Source organism: Simochromis diagramma, unplaced genomic scaffold, assembly GCF_900408965.1.
Source record: "Simochromis diagramma unplaced genomic scaffold, fSimDia1.1 OVJJ01000822.1, whole genome shotgun sequence".
Taxonomy (NCBI): Eukaryota; Metazoa; Chordata; class Actinopteri; order Cichliformes; family Cichlidae; genus Simochromis; species Simochromis diagramma.
In genome coordinates, this window is record NW_024387520.1 from 1,496,168 (window position 1) to 1,513,534 (window position 17,367).

At 39.0% G+C, this 17,367-nt stretch overlaps 1 protein-coding gene across 1 annotated transcript; it reads left to right on the top strand.

The window, feature by feature from the left end:
• The first annotated feature begins 797 nt into the window (after positions 1 to 797).
• Positions 798 to 17,246, top strand: pes (pescadillo). Its single transcript, XM_040019028.1, has 15 exons — positions 798 to 981; positions 1,167 to 1,246; positions 2,710 to 2,863; positions 3,042 to 3,151; positions 3,441 to 3,612; positions 3,703 to 3,792; positions 4,124 to 4,240; positions 4,334 to 4,411; positions 9,176 to 9,265; positions 14,378 to 14,508; positions 14,600 to 14,725; positions 15,037 to 15,221; positions 16,195 to 16,367; positions 16,460 to 16,627; positions 16,868 to 17,246. Exons 1-15 carry the CDS (start codon positions 958 to 960, stop codon positions 16,940 to 16,942), a joined length of 1,773 nt encoding a protein of 590 aa, XP_039874962.1. The 5' UTR covers positions 798 to 957; the 3' UTR covers positions 16,943 to 17,246.
• The last annotated feature ends 121 nt before the right edge of the window (positions 17,247 to 17,367 follow it).

Genomic DNA, 17,367 nt, shown 5'->3' on the forward strand with positions numbered 1-17,367 from the left:
TAAAGATGAAACAAGAACTGGGTGCACAAGTTTGAATTTATTTTGGATTTTCTCTAATCCACACAGGTTCAAAATTATACATACAGGCTTAAACATATACGTACACTCGGTTAAATCTTTTAATAAATGACGCTGACAGTTCTATGATGACCTATGAACTTATTTTTAGTGATAATGATTGGCTACAAGTGGTAGTTTCTCTTTCCAGCATAAAAAGGATTTTTTTTAAAAAGCGCTTATTCTATTGACCAATTCTCGGAGTAATGGAAAAGTCCAATACTGACCCTTATAAGTGAGGTCTGTGCTGGGAAACAAACCAAGATAACTGAACTCTATCAAGTGTGAGGCTGAGGTGTAACTTGCTAAGTGACATTGAACCAATTATAAGTGGGGCTGTATGTATTTATTTAAACCAGTATGTACAATTTTGTATAATCTACTGTTTGGATTAGAGAAAATACAAAAGAAAATCAAACTTCTGTACCCAGCTCTTGGTTTTTAAAGTCATTAACGATGTGTGCTGTACAACCATTCCACTCAGGAAAAAGAACAGTTCAAAGAAATCATTAAAAGCACACCATTGATGAGTGTATGTAAACCTTTACTCCTGGCACGACATTTTATCTTTAGATGACTGCGGATTTAATAAAGAAGGTGCTTTTCATCATGTTGGCTATATGCTGTTTGTTGTGGACAACAAAATCCCAAAGATGAGTATAAGTTTTATATGTACGAATGTTTCACGTGCAAACACTGCTTCGGCTTTCCTTTGTAAACAGGCAAAGAAACGGCCCACCCGTGGGTCCTACTGCTTGGGCCTCTCTTTCGCGCATGTCAAGCCACACGTGCATCTCCTGCGTGTTGTGTCGGTCGTTGTTGTGTACCCTTGCGAATTTTGTAATTTGTACACAACTACATTTGGATAAAACTCAGTGGAGGGTTAGAAACGGTCTCTAAATGGGAGGTCTTCAAAAGAAAAAGGTTGGTGTGGGTGTTCGCGTAATGTCGGGCGTTTTATTACCAAAAATCTGACTATCCCGTTAGCTAACAGCTAGCTGAAGTTTGTTTTTCTCAAACAGTAGATTCTTCTGGACGCGGATGAGCTTATGTGCCTTGTTAACACATACCGTTTGAGTTGAATATGAGCATCTTCCTATGTTTTTCAGTTTGAGAGGGGCTCTGCCACCAACTACATCACAAGAAACAGAGCTCGAAAGAAGTTGCAGCTCAGCCTCCCAGATTTCAGGTAACGTTGCAGTTAGCAATTGTACACGTGTGTGTGTGTGTGTGTGTGTGTGTTTTAAATCACGATTTAGTCATACCCCGCCGGCGCTGTATTAGTTTCTCGTTATTGTATAGTAACGCTAACGCTTTCTGGGTGAGAAAAAGTGCGAGGGCCCCTTTATGACGCAAAGTCTTTAAAACTCAGTGAGTGAGTTTATTTTTTTGGGGGGGGGGGGGTGCTGTGAAACTCACGCGTTTGTATTGAACAAGGTAGACAATTTTGCAGGGTCAAACAAAAGTGCATTTCTTTTCGGCTCCTGACTTTTGAGGTCACAACAGTAGTCCAGTCCCTAGCGTCCTCCTTTCACATCAACGCTCTGCATGTCCTTCACTACATCCATGAATCTTCTCTGTGGTCTTCCTCTTTTCCACCTGCCAGGCAGCTCCTTCATCAACATCCTTTGTCCAGTAATTATCCACTGTTCCTCCTCTACACATGTCCAAACCATCCCAGCCTTGTTTCTATTTCTAACTTTCTCTTCTCAATCTTAGCTGTCCCTTTGATGTACTCAATTCTTACATTCCTACTGTAAATTTGAAAGTCTCAGCATCTACAGCTCTACCAGCTTGGCCTCCCATCCAAATTATACTTCACAGCACGTCTCACTACCATCTTGCAATACTTAGCTGTCATTCTTGCTGCTATCCTTCTGCCACAAATCACCCCTGACTCTCATTTCCATCTTTTCCACCCTCCCTGAACTCTCTTCTTCACTTCTCTTGTGCACTGTTGCTTTGGATGGTTGACCCCAGCATTAAAACTCATCCTCTTTCACTGCCTCTGCTCCTAGTTAGTGAAATGCAAAAAGTATTAATGCAGCCTCGAAAGTGAAGCAAAATTTAATTAGCACATCAGTAAAAACATTACCATCAACAAGAAAGATTGTATTGACGCCAAAGTTAGTGAGACAAAGTTATGTTAGTAGTTAGTAATGAATCTGCACCTAGTTATATTCTCTATGATCAACACTATATCCATAAATCACATCTGACATATAATGTGTATAAATTAATTTAACAAAAAATTCTGAGGTGTCTTAAATTTTCAGTGAATGTGATCAGAATATTTAGCAGTGGTTGGTAATTTCAAAATAAATCCATGGTTCTGAAAGTGTTACTCTCCATGCCAATATTACTTTTTTGGGTGTTTTGTTTTTTGTAAAACCAGCAATTCAAATGTAACGATATTTAAATTTTCAAAAATGGACCGGTCAACTATTATTTTATTTTTATTTTTTTCCCCCTAATAAGATTTTATATATATATATAATTTTTTTTTTTTTTTTTTTTTTTTTTTTTTTTTTTTTTTTTAAACACCATCACAGCAACTTACTTTTCTCCAAGTTTGTTCCAAATCTCGATTTCCAGCCTTTCTCAGAAAGGAGCCTTGTTGCAGACAAATAATTTCTCTTCTCTGATTTTCAGGCGACTTTGCATTCTCAAAGGCATATACCCTCATGAGCCAAAACACAAGAAGAAGGTGAACAAGGGCTCTACAGCCCCAAGGACCTTCTACCTGCTCAAAGACATCCGCTTTCTGCTCCATGAGCCAATTGTTGGAAAGTTCAGAGAGTACAAGGTATATTACATAAGAAACCAGTACCTTAGTGTTCTTTACCTCTATAAAAAGGATGTTTAAATCACTTTGCTTGAATCAGTTTTTCCTCATCATGTCTTTGGTTTATCATTTGATTTAAATTTGGTTGACAATCTTTTTGGTACCTGTGTTAGTTTCAACATTTATTTTTGTCTTGTAGATATTTGTGCGTAAGCTTAAGAAGGCTTATGGAAAAACAGAGTGGTCTGCAGTGGAAAGACTGAGAGAGAACAAGCCGACCTATAAATTGGATCACGTCATCAAAGAAAGGTGGGGTGGTTATTCTTCACACTGAACATAAGAGGGCATAGTTGATCTCTTTTTCTTTTCTTTTTTTTTTCTCTGCCACTATATGAATTAAATTGAAATTGTAGGGTAACAGTAGAACAGAGTCTTTAGGAGTCTGTCAGTATTTTTATTTTTTTTTTTTTTTTATTTTTTTTTTTATTACAGCTTTTAATATGCAAGTTATCTTGTTTTTTTTATTTTATTTCAAAGGTAAGATGTTTTTGTCAAAACAAAACCTCATAAATATTGCTTGTGCTTCTTTGTTTGGCAGGTATCCAACCTTCATTGATGCCCTCCGTGATATCGACGATGCCCTCTGCATGTGCTTCCTCTTCTCCACTTTTGCTCGAACAGGAAAATGTCATGTGCAGACAATCCAGCTGTGCAGACGCCTCACTGTGGAGTGGATGAACTATGTGATCGCATCACGTTCTCTCCGAAAGGTGCAAGTTCACCAGCCTGTTATTGATCTGACTCTGTGAGAGTTGGTTGACCTGTGTTCTGTAATGTGCTAAACGTTTCTGTTTTGATAGGTTTTCCTCTCCATCAAGGGAATATATTATCAGGCTGAGGTGATGGGACAGCTCATTACATGGGTGGTGCCATATCAGTTCTCCCATGATGTAAGTGCAGTTTGGCAAATTGCAGTCAACAGGGACAGTGCTAATAATAAGCAGTCACTTTATTACTGTTGGGTTATAATGTAGGTTGCCAGGCCAACATTGTAAATAAAAAAAATTGTCCTTAATGTCTTGCCTGCTCATTAAGAATCAGAAAATGTGTGGCACTTATGAACAAGAAAACTGACTTTGCTGATGGCTTTAACTTGTGAGCAGCTTGTCTGTTTTAAAATTAGAATATACTAAAAATTATGTTGGAAGTGACTCTGATTGAACTCACACTTATAAATGCATCACTGAAATTTGGTCAAACTAATATTTGTTTCTCTTTCAGCACCCCGTTGATGTTGATTACAGAGTAATGGCAACCTTCACAGAGTTGTACACCACTCTGCTGGGCTTTGTCAGTTTCAGGCTCTACAGTTCCCTCAACTTGGTCTACCCACCAAAGGTATCGTGGACTGTAATATAAAAAAGGATTTATGATAAATTGATCATATGTAACCAGACCTGCCCTCAGTTAATATTGCCTCTCATTTTGCAGCTGGACAGTAATGGAGAGTCAGAGCCTAAGGAAGAGAGTGAGGATGACTATGCCATGAATTCAGAAAGTTACTTAGAGGTGAGTCACTTTGTTTTAAACCGTGTAAAAGACCTCTGTCTTTTGTTCGTGGTGCTCATTACAATGAAAGGAGGCTTGTTGGTTATCCAGAGTGACAGAATAAATTCACTTAAACCATCCAGCATAAAGCAGCGTTGGAGTTTTGTTAAAACTATATCACCACTTCAGTGGCAGAGAGAACTCGGTCACACAACTTCTCCAGGAAGGATAGCAAAAGCGTTGTTGATGCTTTTTGGGAAAAAACATGTCCCAGGTGACCTCTAAAACAAGCTTTTAAAGCACAGGGTACGTTGTTTTCCTTGCTTTACCAATCTGTAAAGACAATGCATTCTGTTATTCAAGCAGGAGTCGTCTTTATTTTCCCTCAGCTTTACTGAGACATAAAACTGGGATATGTGCTAATGTGCATTTATAAAGTTTAGACTTGTACTCTGCTGAATATGATCCATATTCCTTACTAGGTTATATCCAGTGGGGTTGTCATTGGGAGCTCAGGGGGAGCTCTTTATTGAATAGTTCGCTGTACTACACAGTGCTTCAGAGGTTCAATAACCCCCTACATGAACTCACCCACTCAGTCAGCCAATGCATTTACACTGTAGCATTAACAGGAACAGTAAAGAGTCACGCAACAATAACAGATGTAAATAACACAAGTTTCCTCGCTTAAACGGCAACACATGTTCCCAAGGCATGATTGGAGATAACTAGTCACTCCCAACACGCCATGATACCATGTTCTGATTGAGGGATTAAATTAAAACGTACAGCTCTGCTATCACTTCTGACATAAACGAAGACAGAAAACTAAACAGCAGTGGCTTTGTAGGGTTGCTGAAGTTGGGCTAGCTGTAGGACTGGGCGCTATATTGAGGTTTTTTTTTAAATATCGATATATTTTTATACGAGATAAGATGTGACAATATCCTTTATATCGATATAGTCTATGTTACGTTATAATTATACTTGTGGAGCCGCAGGTTTGCCTCTCTTGCGTCCACTTTTGTCTCTACGCAACGTTACTCGGCCTCGCTTCTCTCCTTCATTGAACACAACTCCCCCTCCCCCATCGCTTCACCTGCAGGCAACAACAAGATGGACACGGCAAATCTCCGTTAACGAGTTACCGTGCATCGCCCCGCGCGTGGGGCTGGACGGCGTCAACGTGTTAGCGAGCTAACCGTGCTAACGAGCTAATCACGCTAACGCCTAAAATCCTTTCATTTTCTCAAAAGTTGACATCGCGCCTTGTGTATGAATTCTGTGCTTGATGACCGCAAACCGATTTTATGTGGTACACAGCGCTCAGCAATCTGTCAAAAAATGTTTTAGTACGACTTTGGTAGAGTTACGGAGCTGCACCGCTTGATGGATTGTCGGAGCATTACGGCTACCGTAGTCTGGAGCCTCGCGGAGTAATACGTACTGTGCTTCAACGTAGTATAGACCCTGTGCACGACAAAATGCTAACTTCCTGGTTTGAGACCGGATGTAGGGTTGTAAATTTCCGGTAGCTTTACTTTGCGGTCAATCGCTACTGCGAAGATATCCTCCAAAATCATGTCCAAAACTCGAAAACGGAAAGATCGCGTTAAGTTACAAAGAGCAGAAGGTGGGAACACTCACCACTGTTGTGTCATAAAAAAATCTAATGATCAATTTTGACGTTTAAAGAGTTTAGATCGATCAGTTGTTTACATCACTCAACACAAGCAGAACTGCATTACTGCATGCAGAAGACACATCGTCCACATTTAGAAACACATCTCTGTATAGTGACTGGTCTTATGATTTAAACAGGCAAATGATCAGCATTCAAACTACAGGTGAAGAATAGTCAAACCAGATGTTTCCCCCGTTATGTCGATATCAGCTAGTCAAGTATAGTCGCTATAATGCGGTTCACCTTCCACCTCGCTGTTTCACGGATTTTTTTTTTTTAGTGCAAGTTTGCATGCTTATTTTTATTTATTTTTTTTACGTCACATTGTGTCCTGCGTCCTGATTGCTGCAGACGATCTCCTCCGTGACGTCTCTCCTGTACAGTACAGAATTGCTGCATCGATCCGTAGCAGTGTGACTCTGAAGTGCAGTACTGTATGTCCACGATGTCCACGAAAGGTTTTGCACTGTCAAAAAATAAAATTGGCTACTTTTTTTCACCAATCGCTGGTTATTTTTAGAACATAACACCCGCGATAAACGAGGGACAGCTGAGAAATATAACATTTGAATCCCTTTTCTCTTTTGCTCTGAGGCGCGGGGGGAAAAAATATCGACAAGTCGATGAACATCATTTACAGATATATTGGGTAAATGCCCAAGACATCTATAGAAATGTAAATCGCCGCTTGATTCATTCATTTGCTTAACTTGTTTTGGACCATAAACAATGCGCGAATAGGACACCGGAAACAAAGCTCCCAACAGGAGTTTCCGCACCGGAAGTAGCATATGCTAACGTGCACATAGTCTATTACCGTATTGTGTGTATAAGGACCATAAATGGCACGAAGCGGATTTCAAACTCCAGGCTGTCAGTCACGCAGTAGAACTTCGGAACAGAGCAGCTACGAAATGTATCTCTTTGTTATTATGCTCAGCATCTTTTAGTTTACATTTTGACTGCACAATTGTGAGCTTTTTGTTGTGCACAACAACAACATTGTTTTCTTTTATTTATCAAGCATTATTATTTAATAATGTATTTATTTATTTTTGAGTAATTTTTTAAATGTACATATATGCTGTATGTTAACAAAAGTGCCTGTGTGACATCTGGGACACAGCTTTGACTAAGAACTCTCTTTTCTTACTTTATGACTTTAAAACAAAATTATTGAGATATATATCGTATATCGCCATCCAGCTAAAAAATATCGAAATATGAATTTGGGGCCATATTGCCCAGTCCTAGCTAGCTGGTATATAATGATGTACTATGTGGTGGCCAGCTACACAGCTATGGTTAGCATAATATAAACACAGTGAAGCTGGAGGATGAATGCTAACATTTTCCCACTCGCTACAAGCTAACGTGAGGGTTCCTGATGGTTAGGGACAAATGTAACTGCACGGCAGGATGCTGTAAACCAGGGGTCCCCAATCCCAGTCCGTGAGGGCCGGTGTCCCTGCAGGTTTTAGATCTCACCCTGGGTCAACACACCTGAATCACATGATTAGTTCTTTACCAGGCTTCTGGAGAACTTTAAGACATGTTGAGAAGGTAATTTATCCATTTAAATCAGCTGTGTTGGATCAAGGACACATGTCCTTCAGGGACACCGGTCCTCGTTGACTGGGATTGGGGACCCCTGCTGTAAACGGACCAAACTTCAGTCAGGAGAACAACTGCGATAATCCATCCACAATGCGAGGTTAGTCATTAATATATTGCTGCATGGGCTGGGGTGTAGTTACATCGTAAGGTTATAAAAACTGGGCTTTAAAATGATTAGTGGTAATAAAAACCGAGACAGGCGGACAGTGATCACTGACTTTTTTAGGGGCTTGTTCAAATGAAATAGAATAAAATACAAAGCAGTAAAACATGTTAAAAACCCAACAGCCTTAATAAACGCAGAGTACCCAAAAGCAGGGTTCATGCGGCATCACTTAAAGATTGGATATCCTACCTGCTGTGAATGTTTTAATGCAGTATAGTTGTTGTTATTATTATCACTTGTCACATTCTGTTTCTGACAGTTAAAATAAATAACATTCATATAAGAAATAAAATTGTTTCGTGTAAACTGTATATGGTGTTAAGTAGGCCTATACTATTGTACTTTAATGTCGGTCATAGGGGTGGTACTTCAAGAGCCATATATTTTATGTGGTGGTACTCGTTGTGAAAAGTTTGAGAACCACTGCGTTACGCCTGGGTTGGACCTCCTTTTTGCTTCAGAGTTGCCTGAATTTTTTATGCCATAGATTCAACAAGTTGGGGGAAACATTCCTCAGAGATTTTAGTGCATTTGTCTGCTGCTCAGCTCTGGTGCAAATCTCCCGATCCACCACATCCCAGTGGAGCTCTATTGGATTGAGATCTGCTGACTTCTATAAGCTATTTAAGTGCATTGAACTCATGGTCATGCTCAGGTTGAAAATAGTTTTAGATGATCTGAGCTTTGTTTCATGGTGTGTTATCCTGGTGGAAGCAAACATCAGAAGATTGTTACACTGGTCATAAAGGGATGGGCATGGTCAGCAGCAATACTCGGGTAGGTTGTGGGGTTTAAATGATGACCAGTTAAGGGGCCCACATTATTATTTCGCCACTGAGCTATTGATACAAAGAAGCATGGAGCCATGCTTTCATGTTGTTTACACAAAATTGATGTGATGCTCTTCTGCCATGGTTGTAATAAGTGGTTATTCAAGTTTCTGTTGCCTTGCCATCACCAGCCTGGCCAGAAAGAAAGGTTGCTGCCATGTGATTGGCAGATTAGGTATTTGCATAAATAAACAGTTGAACAGGTGTCTGTAATAAAGCAACTTGTAAGTGTATTAATTTAACTTACACATACAGTACACTTAACATGAGGTCTTGCCCTATATCATTTCAGACACTTTAATTAGAGCTCAACATGTAGTCTACCTAAAAGCATTCAGTATGCTAATAGAGAAATTGTGTAAACTCATGTTTTTAAAGAAACAAGCCTCATGCTTAAATTAAACTGTTGACTAACTAAATCTATTAAGTACGCACACATTGAGGTGTAAATGCTAACACTTGTGCTTACCTTGTTTTTGATTTTGTAGAAACTGTCAGCTCTGAGTGCCAGTCTGGCACGCGTGGTTTCTTCTGCAGATGAGGAGGAGGCTCAACTGGACCAGTTTCCCAGTGAAGGGGTAAGAAAGCTAACTTGCAAAACACGACACATCACATGTATCTTTTGATTTACCCAGGCAAGGCATAACTATTTGTTATTGAGAAATATAATCAAAACACACAGATCACCACTTCATGCATAATGCCTCTTATAAATCTATGGACGTGTGCGCGATACTCTGGTGTCATGGTAAATGGCTCGGGTAAAGTTTGTAGCATGCGTGCTCGTTGGTTTTGTCTGCTTCCACTTGTCTTTGCACTAGGATGATGTCGGCATAAATGTGCAGTCATATTCGTTGTGTCCCCACTAGTGCTGTCAGCGTTAATCTCGTTGAAATGACATTAACGCCATAACGCGGCAAATCTCCGTTAACGACTTACCGTGGGGCTGGACGGCGTTAACATGTTAACAAGCTAACTGCGCTAATGCAGTAGTTCCCACCAATGTAATTGAGCATGTACATGCCTATACTTACAGGTACTTATAGATATGTTACTTACACAGGGATAGTAGTAGTAGAATAGTTAAATTTATTACTTGCATATTTCCACAACCCTCTATCCATAACACATACTGTGTATGAGTGTACATAGAACCTCAGCTACTGTTGTATATAGTGTATCATCTTATTAATTTAGTATTTCTTGGCTTTATATTCTTGGTATTCTTGGTTTTATATTCTTGTATTCTTCTGTTATCTGTACATGAGCTGTAATAACGCACAAATTCCCCCCCCGTCCGATCATTAAAGTCTTATCTTATCTTAGAAAATACTTTCATTCTTTCTTTTTGCTCTAATTGGTCTCTAAGGTTAAACATTAATGGTTACATCAGTTGATCTTTTGAAGCTGTGATACAAGGGATTTACAGCTTTGTTTGGTTGCTACTGACGATATGTTTCTCATCCTGGGAAGCTTGTTGTCACTGACTGATTTGAAGTTAACAATTGTTTTTGTCAATTCATTCTGCTTTTTTATAATTATAGGTAGGAGTAGTAGGTAGTTCAAACTCTGCTTTAGTTTATTTATTTAAATTTTCTGTTTTGTGTGTGCGTGTTTTTGGTTTTTTTGCCAAAAAGGACAGTTCTGCTTTTTTGCTTTTTTTATTTGTTGGGTTTCTTAATTTTTATTAAAAAGTTTAAGTCTTAGTAATACGTTCTCAGTTTAATAAAACAGTATTTTCATCCACTGAAACAATCAGTTGTGTAACAATTTTTCAATTACAGAGGGGAAAAACTTTTTTGCTCAAGCATGGGCACTTAATCGGGAGAATTTTATGAATAAAAAATTAGAATAACAGATTTTTATAAAGTTTTCAAGTCAACTCACCTGAATGATCTTTCAACATTACAGCTTTCAGACTAAAGTGCTTTATTAACCCTTTAAGACCTACCATAGAGCCAAGTTTGCCAGAGCTTATCTTGATATTTTTACATGCTGTAGAGCCATTTTTGGGATTGTTTCAAGTTGCTATATGTCAATACAACCGTTATAGCCCAAATTTATATAATATATATGCATTAAGTGCATAGTAACTACATAAATTACAAAAACGTGCAATAAACTACAAAATGAAAATCATTTTGGGTTTGTTTTTTTTTTTTAACATATATTTCTAGTTAGAGAAATTTAAGAAGTTTATCCCTCAAAACTAAATACACAAAAGTTGCACAAAATAGTTTCGAACCACAGGAAATTTATTTTGAGTGTCTTCATAGTTGTGTTTTTGTTTTGTTTTTTTTTTGTTTTTTTTAGATACACCAATTTTTATATACTGCTGGAAAAACGAAAATAAATATAATGCAAATTTACCCCCCAAAAAAACAGCATGTGCATCAAAATAAACTATTTCCAGCAGTGTAATTATAGTTTGAAGCATCCCAGAAACGATACGGAAAAGTCAAACATGACTTTTAAAAATAAGGCCCTGAAGGTAAAAAAAAAACCCAACAACTACATTTTCCGCGAAAATGACGTCACTTCTGGGCAGGTAATGGTGGACATGCTGACGTCTATTCCAACGTAGGAAGTGTTATGAACAGCTGATCGGATCAGCAAAACGTGTTTCTGGAATATTATGTTGTTGTTGCTGCAAATGCTTTTTTATTTAATTTATTTTCAAAGCTATATGTGGAAGGAAACCGTGTCATAGGACAAGCTGAATGCATAAGATGCAAGTACAACTCCTCCGGTTTCATATGCAAAAAAAATGATTGCGCTAGCTTATGTGATTCCAGTTCTACAGGAATTTTAAAATGGCTGCGCAAAACGGAGCGTGCCCGCTCCGACCGGTCTTAAGGGGTTAAGGCATTAACAGATCAACTGTGGAAACTGTGGCTGATCTTATAGATGTCTGTCTTCTTTTCAAACTTTTTACATGCCTGATGAGCACATATTTTTATTTAACTTTTTTGTTTGTCTATTTCTCTTCTGCTGTGCAGTTAGGTTGAAAAATGTTAGTGCTTCTGAGACATTAGCTTTACTACAAAGCAGGGAACTTCAGGACTTAATTATTACTTAGACATGAGGTGTAACTTCCTGGTGTATTAATTTTACCAGAGCTTTGGAATCTTATCCGGGCGTTCCTGTGTGTTCTGAGAACGTAACAGATAAATTCTGCACATTATTAAAGCGGCCTACTAACCTGTCACTTTTCCTGGAAAGTTACACCCCCTGGTCCTTTGGGGCTTGGTGTTTTTTGTTTTTTGTTTTTTTAGAGACAATCTAAACCCTCTGGTTTTTCCCCGATGAGTCTCGATCACAGACCTATAATCTCAGAGGAAGGAACTGTAATCCCTTGATGAGTGGTTTTCTGCTGGCTGCATGAAATTTCAAAGATGTTTGTTGGTTCATTTATGATACTGTAGCTGTAGTCTATAGTTAGAAAGTTGGTGCACGAGCAGTGATGGTATTACTCTCTAGTCGGAGTCAGTGAGGCTGTGGTAATCCTTGAGGACACCCCTTTCAAGCCAATGACACGAATTTAACTTGGAACAGATGGTATTGCTGTTATGTGGTTAGTGTTCAGGCTGACCAGAATAAAGGAACCTGTACTTCCTATTGATGAAGTACAGGTTGCACTGTTGTTCACAAAGACCAGCTCCGTCTACAAGATGCTCTAGTTCCTTTTCTTCCAGAGTGGAGCATCACACTGGGGCTTGCCCGCTGGCTAGGTTAATATTTGAAGGTGTTTCAGGGTCCCATAGACTTTATTCCTGGGTTGTCAGGAGTAAGGTCACAATGCATCTACCCTTCAAGATATAGGTGTAGTATGCTCAAGGTCTTTTGTGGGTGAAAAAGCCAATTCAATTCTCCTAACCTGGAATTAGTGAGCAAACTGGCTGCAAACTTCCATGGTTGCATTTCAGAGCTGGGGGGTCCACGGGGATGCAACATAAACTGCATTCCTTTAAAATCAGCTTCTGCCATCCATGATTCGAAGTAGACCCAAGGGCAAGCTGTCGTAGCTTACTGCTTATCAGTGGCATCTGATTGGTGATTATAGGATAACACGGTGCATCTTGCCACTAGGACTTTGTCTGTTAGTTGTGGACCATTGAACTCCATTTGTTACTGGCACATGGCAAGCCAGGTCATCCACTCCATATGCATGCAATTAGTGCTGCCACCCATATGAATAGGCAGTGGTGCTGTGTGACACATCTTGAGGCAAGCAAAGCCATGTCTAGGCTCTGAAGGAGCTGGTTATGGAGATGTTAATGTTTTTGCTGTCTTAAGATAGCCAGTCAGCAGAGGCATAGCAGTAGCTTGGTAATGCTGCAAGCAACAAACACTACAAGCTAAGCTGGTGGAAAAAGATGCAAGAAAATCAGAATACTTTAATAATCCCTAAGGAAATTATGTGATGAAGCCTGCACTAATACTCGGTTACATTTTGTATTCTTTGAGTATTATACATATGATAGAGTAGCCAAGCCAACTTTATTTATAAGGTACTTTAAAGCTGGTTATCCAACATCTGAGTAGTCGTTTCTATTAGACTTCAAAGCATGCATAGTCAGTGTGATATAAATTGTCACAACACAACAGTTTCTGCTTTTACCCTTGATTATTTAATTAAATGTCACATGTTTTTATTGGTTTTAAATTGCTTTTCATATGTTAAATTTCAGTCTCCAGACAGGTCTGGGATTGGTCATCAGATGCCACCAACAACTGTTTTATGTATAAGTGCATCCTCAGCTGATAAAAATATAACAGGACACCGGAGTAAACTCTCGAGCATCTCACACTTCTGATAATCAGCTGTCTGCTTGACGTTTATTCAGCTGTGTAAAAACTATAACTTTAACCTCAGCCAAACCGATTTACTCAGGAACAAATAAAATACTAAAAAAAAAAAGCCAAACAATAACATTTTAAGTTATCTAAGTGACTCATATATATTTAACCTGAGTAGCGAAAGACGGCGGTGGGTTTGAAAACGATTTGCGGGGAGTCCGGTGTTCTCACTGCGCTAGTGAGCCTAGCCCCCGGCTCGCTAACGAGCTAGTGGGTAACAGACATCTCCGAAAACGTCGGAGCGCTTTTGAAAATATGTGGTGTCCTGATAAACTGAGCAGATATTTGAGGTTTACACAGCCACATTCTCGCCTGAAAATATGTTAAACGTTTATTTTGTGACCCAGAAAGAATAATAAGAGTAACATTAAAACTAACTAGCTGCCGCCATTGTTGGAAACTGCGCTGGGAAGCTGAGATAACAAAGTCTACTAATCACCATTGCTGACCAATTTAACACCGGTTCAGACAGTTTGTTGAACCTGACTGTGATTCTTTAGTTAAATCTGAGCAACTTAAATTCAGAGATAAGTAAATGTATTAATTGTCGAGTTGTGAGTTGTACTTTTTACATAGCTTTTTTTACATTTGCCTTTTGGAATTCTTTTAGGGTTGTAATCCCAATAAATCTAGCTGCACAATTCCTCTGTCATGGATCAGACACCATGATACATCAACAAGTTGGAAGTTGTTTAAAAAAAATAAATAAAAATCATCTTTTAGTTGCTGGCTTGTTTTTAAAGCAATGACTTTACAACTTTTCTGATTTAATTGTAAATAGAAATTCCCTGAAGAATAATTAATGTTTTCCCTTTATTTCTTCGCTACAGGAGGACATGGAGAAGATGGAGGCTAGGGAAAAGGAACTGAAACAGCAAGAAGCTCAGAAGAAGCTTTTTGAGGGACTCAAGTTTTACCTCAACAGAGAAGTTCCCAGAGAGTCTCTGGCATTCGTCATCAGGTGAGCGAGAGATGCTACAGTGAAGCAAAGAAACGTCCACGGAAGCCTGAAGCTGACTTTTTCACTTTTGTGTATTTCTGTTGCCTTTCAGGTGTTTTGGAGGTCAGGTATCTTGGGACAAGTCTGTGTGCATTGGTAGCACATACGATGTGACGGATGAGACCATCACCCATCAAATTATTGACAGGCCCAGTGTTGGCAAACAGTATATCAACAGGTAGAGAAATGCTGTGCTTTTCATCATGTATGAGAAGGTTTTTTTTTTTTCTTATAGAGGTATTTGATTTTGTCATAGAATTCCTAATCCTAGAGACAGGAAGTGTGTCATTCATGTACATTACCCACTTTTACAATGACTCCTTTCACTGGAATATTTCCCATCCCATCCCCCCACCCCTTGATCCTGCAGCAGAAAAAATCCTCACCAACGAGCAAGATTGTATTCTCATTATTACATAGTAGACGCATGAAAATATGCACTTATTTGCCATCATAACAGATGATTTTCGAAACCCTTGCTTGTTTTAGATACTACATCCAACCCCAGTGGCTATACGACTGTGTCAATGCCAAAATTCTCTTGCCTGTGGAGGATTATTTCCTTGGGGTGACTCTACCCCCTCACCTGTCTCCGTTTGTGGAGGAGAAGGAAGGTGACTATGTGCCTCCAGAGAAACTGAAGATGATGGCCTTACAGCGAGGAGAAAAACCAGGTGTGGTTCAGTTATATCTCAGTGTGTATGCAGGTCACGCCCACAATTCACTGACTTTTCCCCTCTGGTCAGAGTCCTAGTTTTAAAAACGACAAACAAAAAATACTTTCAGATCTGAATGAACAACAGATGCATAGGAGGGAAAATTATAAGATAACCATAACCTCTAACCATGGTCTCTTGTCATTATTTTGTTACATCATAAAATTATGAGTATTGTACATAATCGAGTAGTTAAGCCAACTTTATTTATAAAGAACAACCACTGAGCAAAGGGTTGGACGTAGGAAGAAAAACACACTTGAATAAAACTTTTTTTTTTTTTAAAGAGGCCTGTTTAATGTGAAATGGCAGCAAATTCCACAATTTGGGAGCTACTACACCAAAGTCCTGTCCCCTGTGAGCCTGCACTGTGTCCTCGGCATATACAAGGAGTCGGTCAGCTGATCTGAGCGACTAGGAAAGGGGAGTGCAAGTGCAGCAACTCAGAGGTGGTTTGGAGCGAGGCCATGTAACAACCTGAAAACAGATAAAAGAATTTTTAAAATGTCACGTGGAGAGTTAAATAGACATTCATGGCCTCTCTTAATCTGAATGGATGTAATTGATATTTGTGATTGATTTAAAAAGTTTAATAATTTGCTTCCTTTTTTGGGTTGTTTTGGAGACTTTAACACAGAACTGTTCTGATGGTCTGCTTATGTGAATAATTACTGCCAGCATTTCTTAATTGGATGATTAAATTTTTCCTGGTGGCTGGATCGAAATGTTGTGATTTACTAAAAGAACTGTAAGTGAGACAGCTTGTGGAGGTTATAGTTTATCTGATCAGAGTCCTAAAAAGCCACTTTGGCATCACACAGTAATGAAAATAAAAGATGAATATTCACAGCGTGAATATTTAATATAGGCACACAGGATTGAAATGTCAGCAGCACTAATTTTAAACAATTCCTTTTTCTTCCTTTTATAGGCAATGAACAAGAGGAGGATGAGGAAGAAGAGGAGGAGGAGGAGGAGGAGGAGGAGGGAGAAGAGGAAGAAGAACAAGAAGAGGATGACAATGGTGATGAAGAGGATGATGAAGAGGAAGTAGCAGAAGAGAAAAACCTTAAGAAAATGGAAGAACAAAGATCCCAGGGCAAGGTGATATGTCAGATCCTGTTTTCTTTGTCATTGTGATTTTATTTTTTAGTCATCTTTTGGAATCTTTATTGACTCGTCTCGTTCCCTTTTAGTCTCTACATGTCAAAGTGACACCTGGAAAGCTGAAGGTAGAAAATAAGGCACGCTTGGAGCAAGAGGAGAAAGCAGAGGAGAAGCGTCTGGCCATCATGATGATGAAGAAAAAGGAAAAGTACCTCTATGACAAAATCATGTTTGGAAAGAAAAGAAAAGTCCGTGAGGTGCGTACATTGCCGCTTCGCTAAGAATATTTGTTCAACCTAAAAGCTTTAACTTTGAATATTTTAGTGTTGATACTGAGCATTTTATCTCAGGCCACAGTGTTTACCAGTATTATGTAGCCGCTGCGGAGAGAACGGCGCAGCCCAGCGTTGACCCCCGCCGAGTTCACTGAGCTTAAAAATGGTTGCGTAACTGGTGTTGAGTATCTTCCATTAACTGGGCTCCTTCTCTTTTTACAGGCTAACAAGCTTGCTGCCAAGAGGAAGGCTCACGATGATGCAGAAAAAGCAAAAAAGAAAAAGGCCCGAAAATAACTGGTGCCTTCTTCAGACTGACTTTCTTTTTAACTTTGAGACTCAGTGCATTGCAGGTTTACATACCATAAAACCTGAAAGTGCAGTAGAGCTCTGCGTGCTACATGCACTCTAATGACCTCTGCAGAACTTCATACAGCGCAGGTTGTCACAAATGCTAGTTGTGTGATTATTATTGTAAAAGTAACTGTTTGATCTGTGCTCCACTTTTCTGTATTGTACAATACAACTTCCTGTTTATTTTAAAATCTGTAACCGAAACATTTTACAGTTAAACGGACTGAATTAAACCTGTTACTTGTGATATTGCATCTCTAAGAAGAAATGATTCTCTTAGTCTTGGCGCCATATTGAAAAATGATTATTTATCCTTGAGGCTGTAGCTTTAGGGCAGCTGTCTCTTTTCAAAGCTGTGCATGGATCAG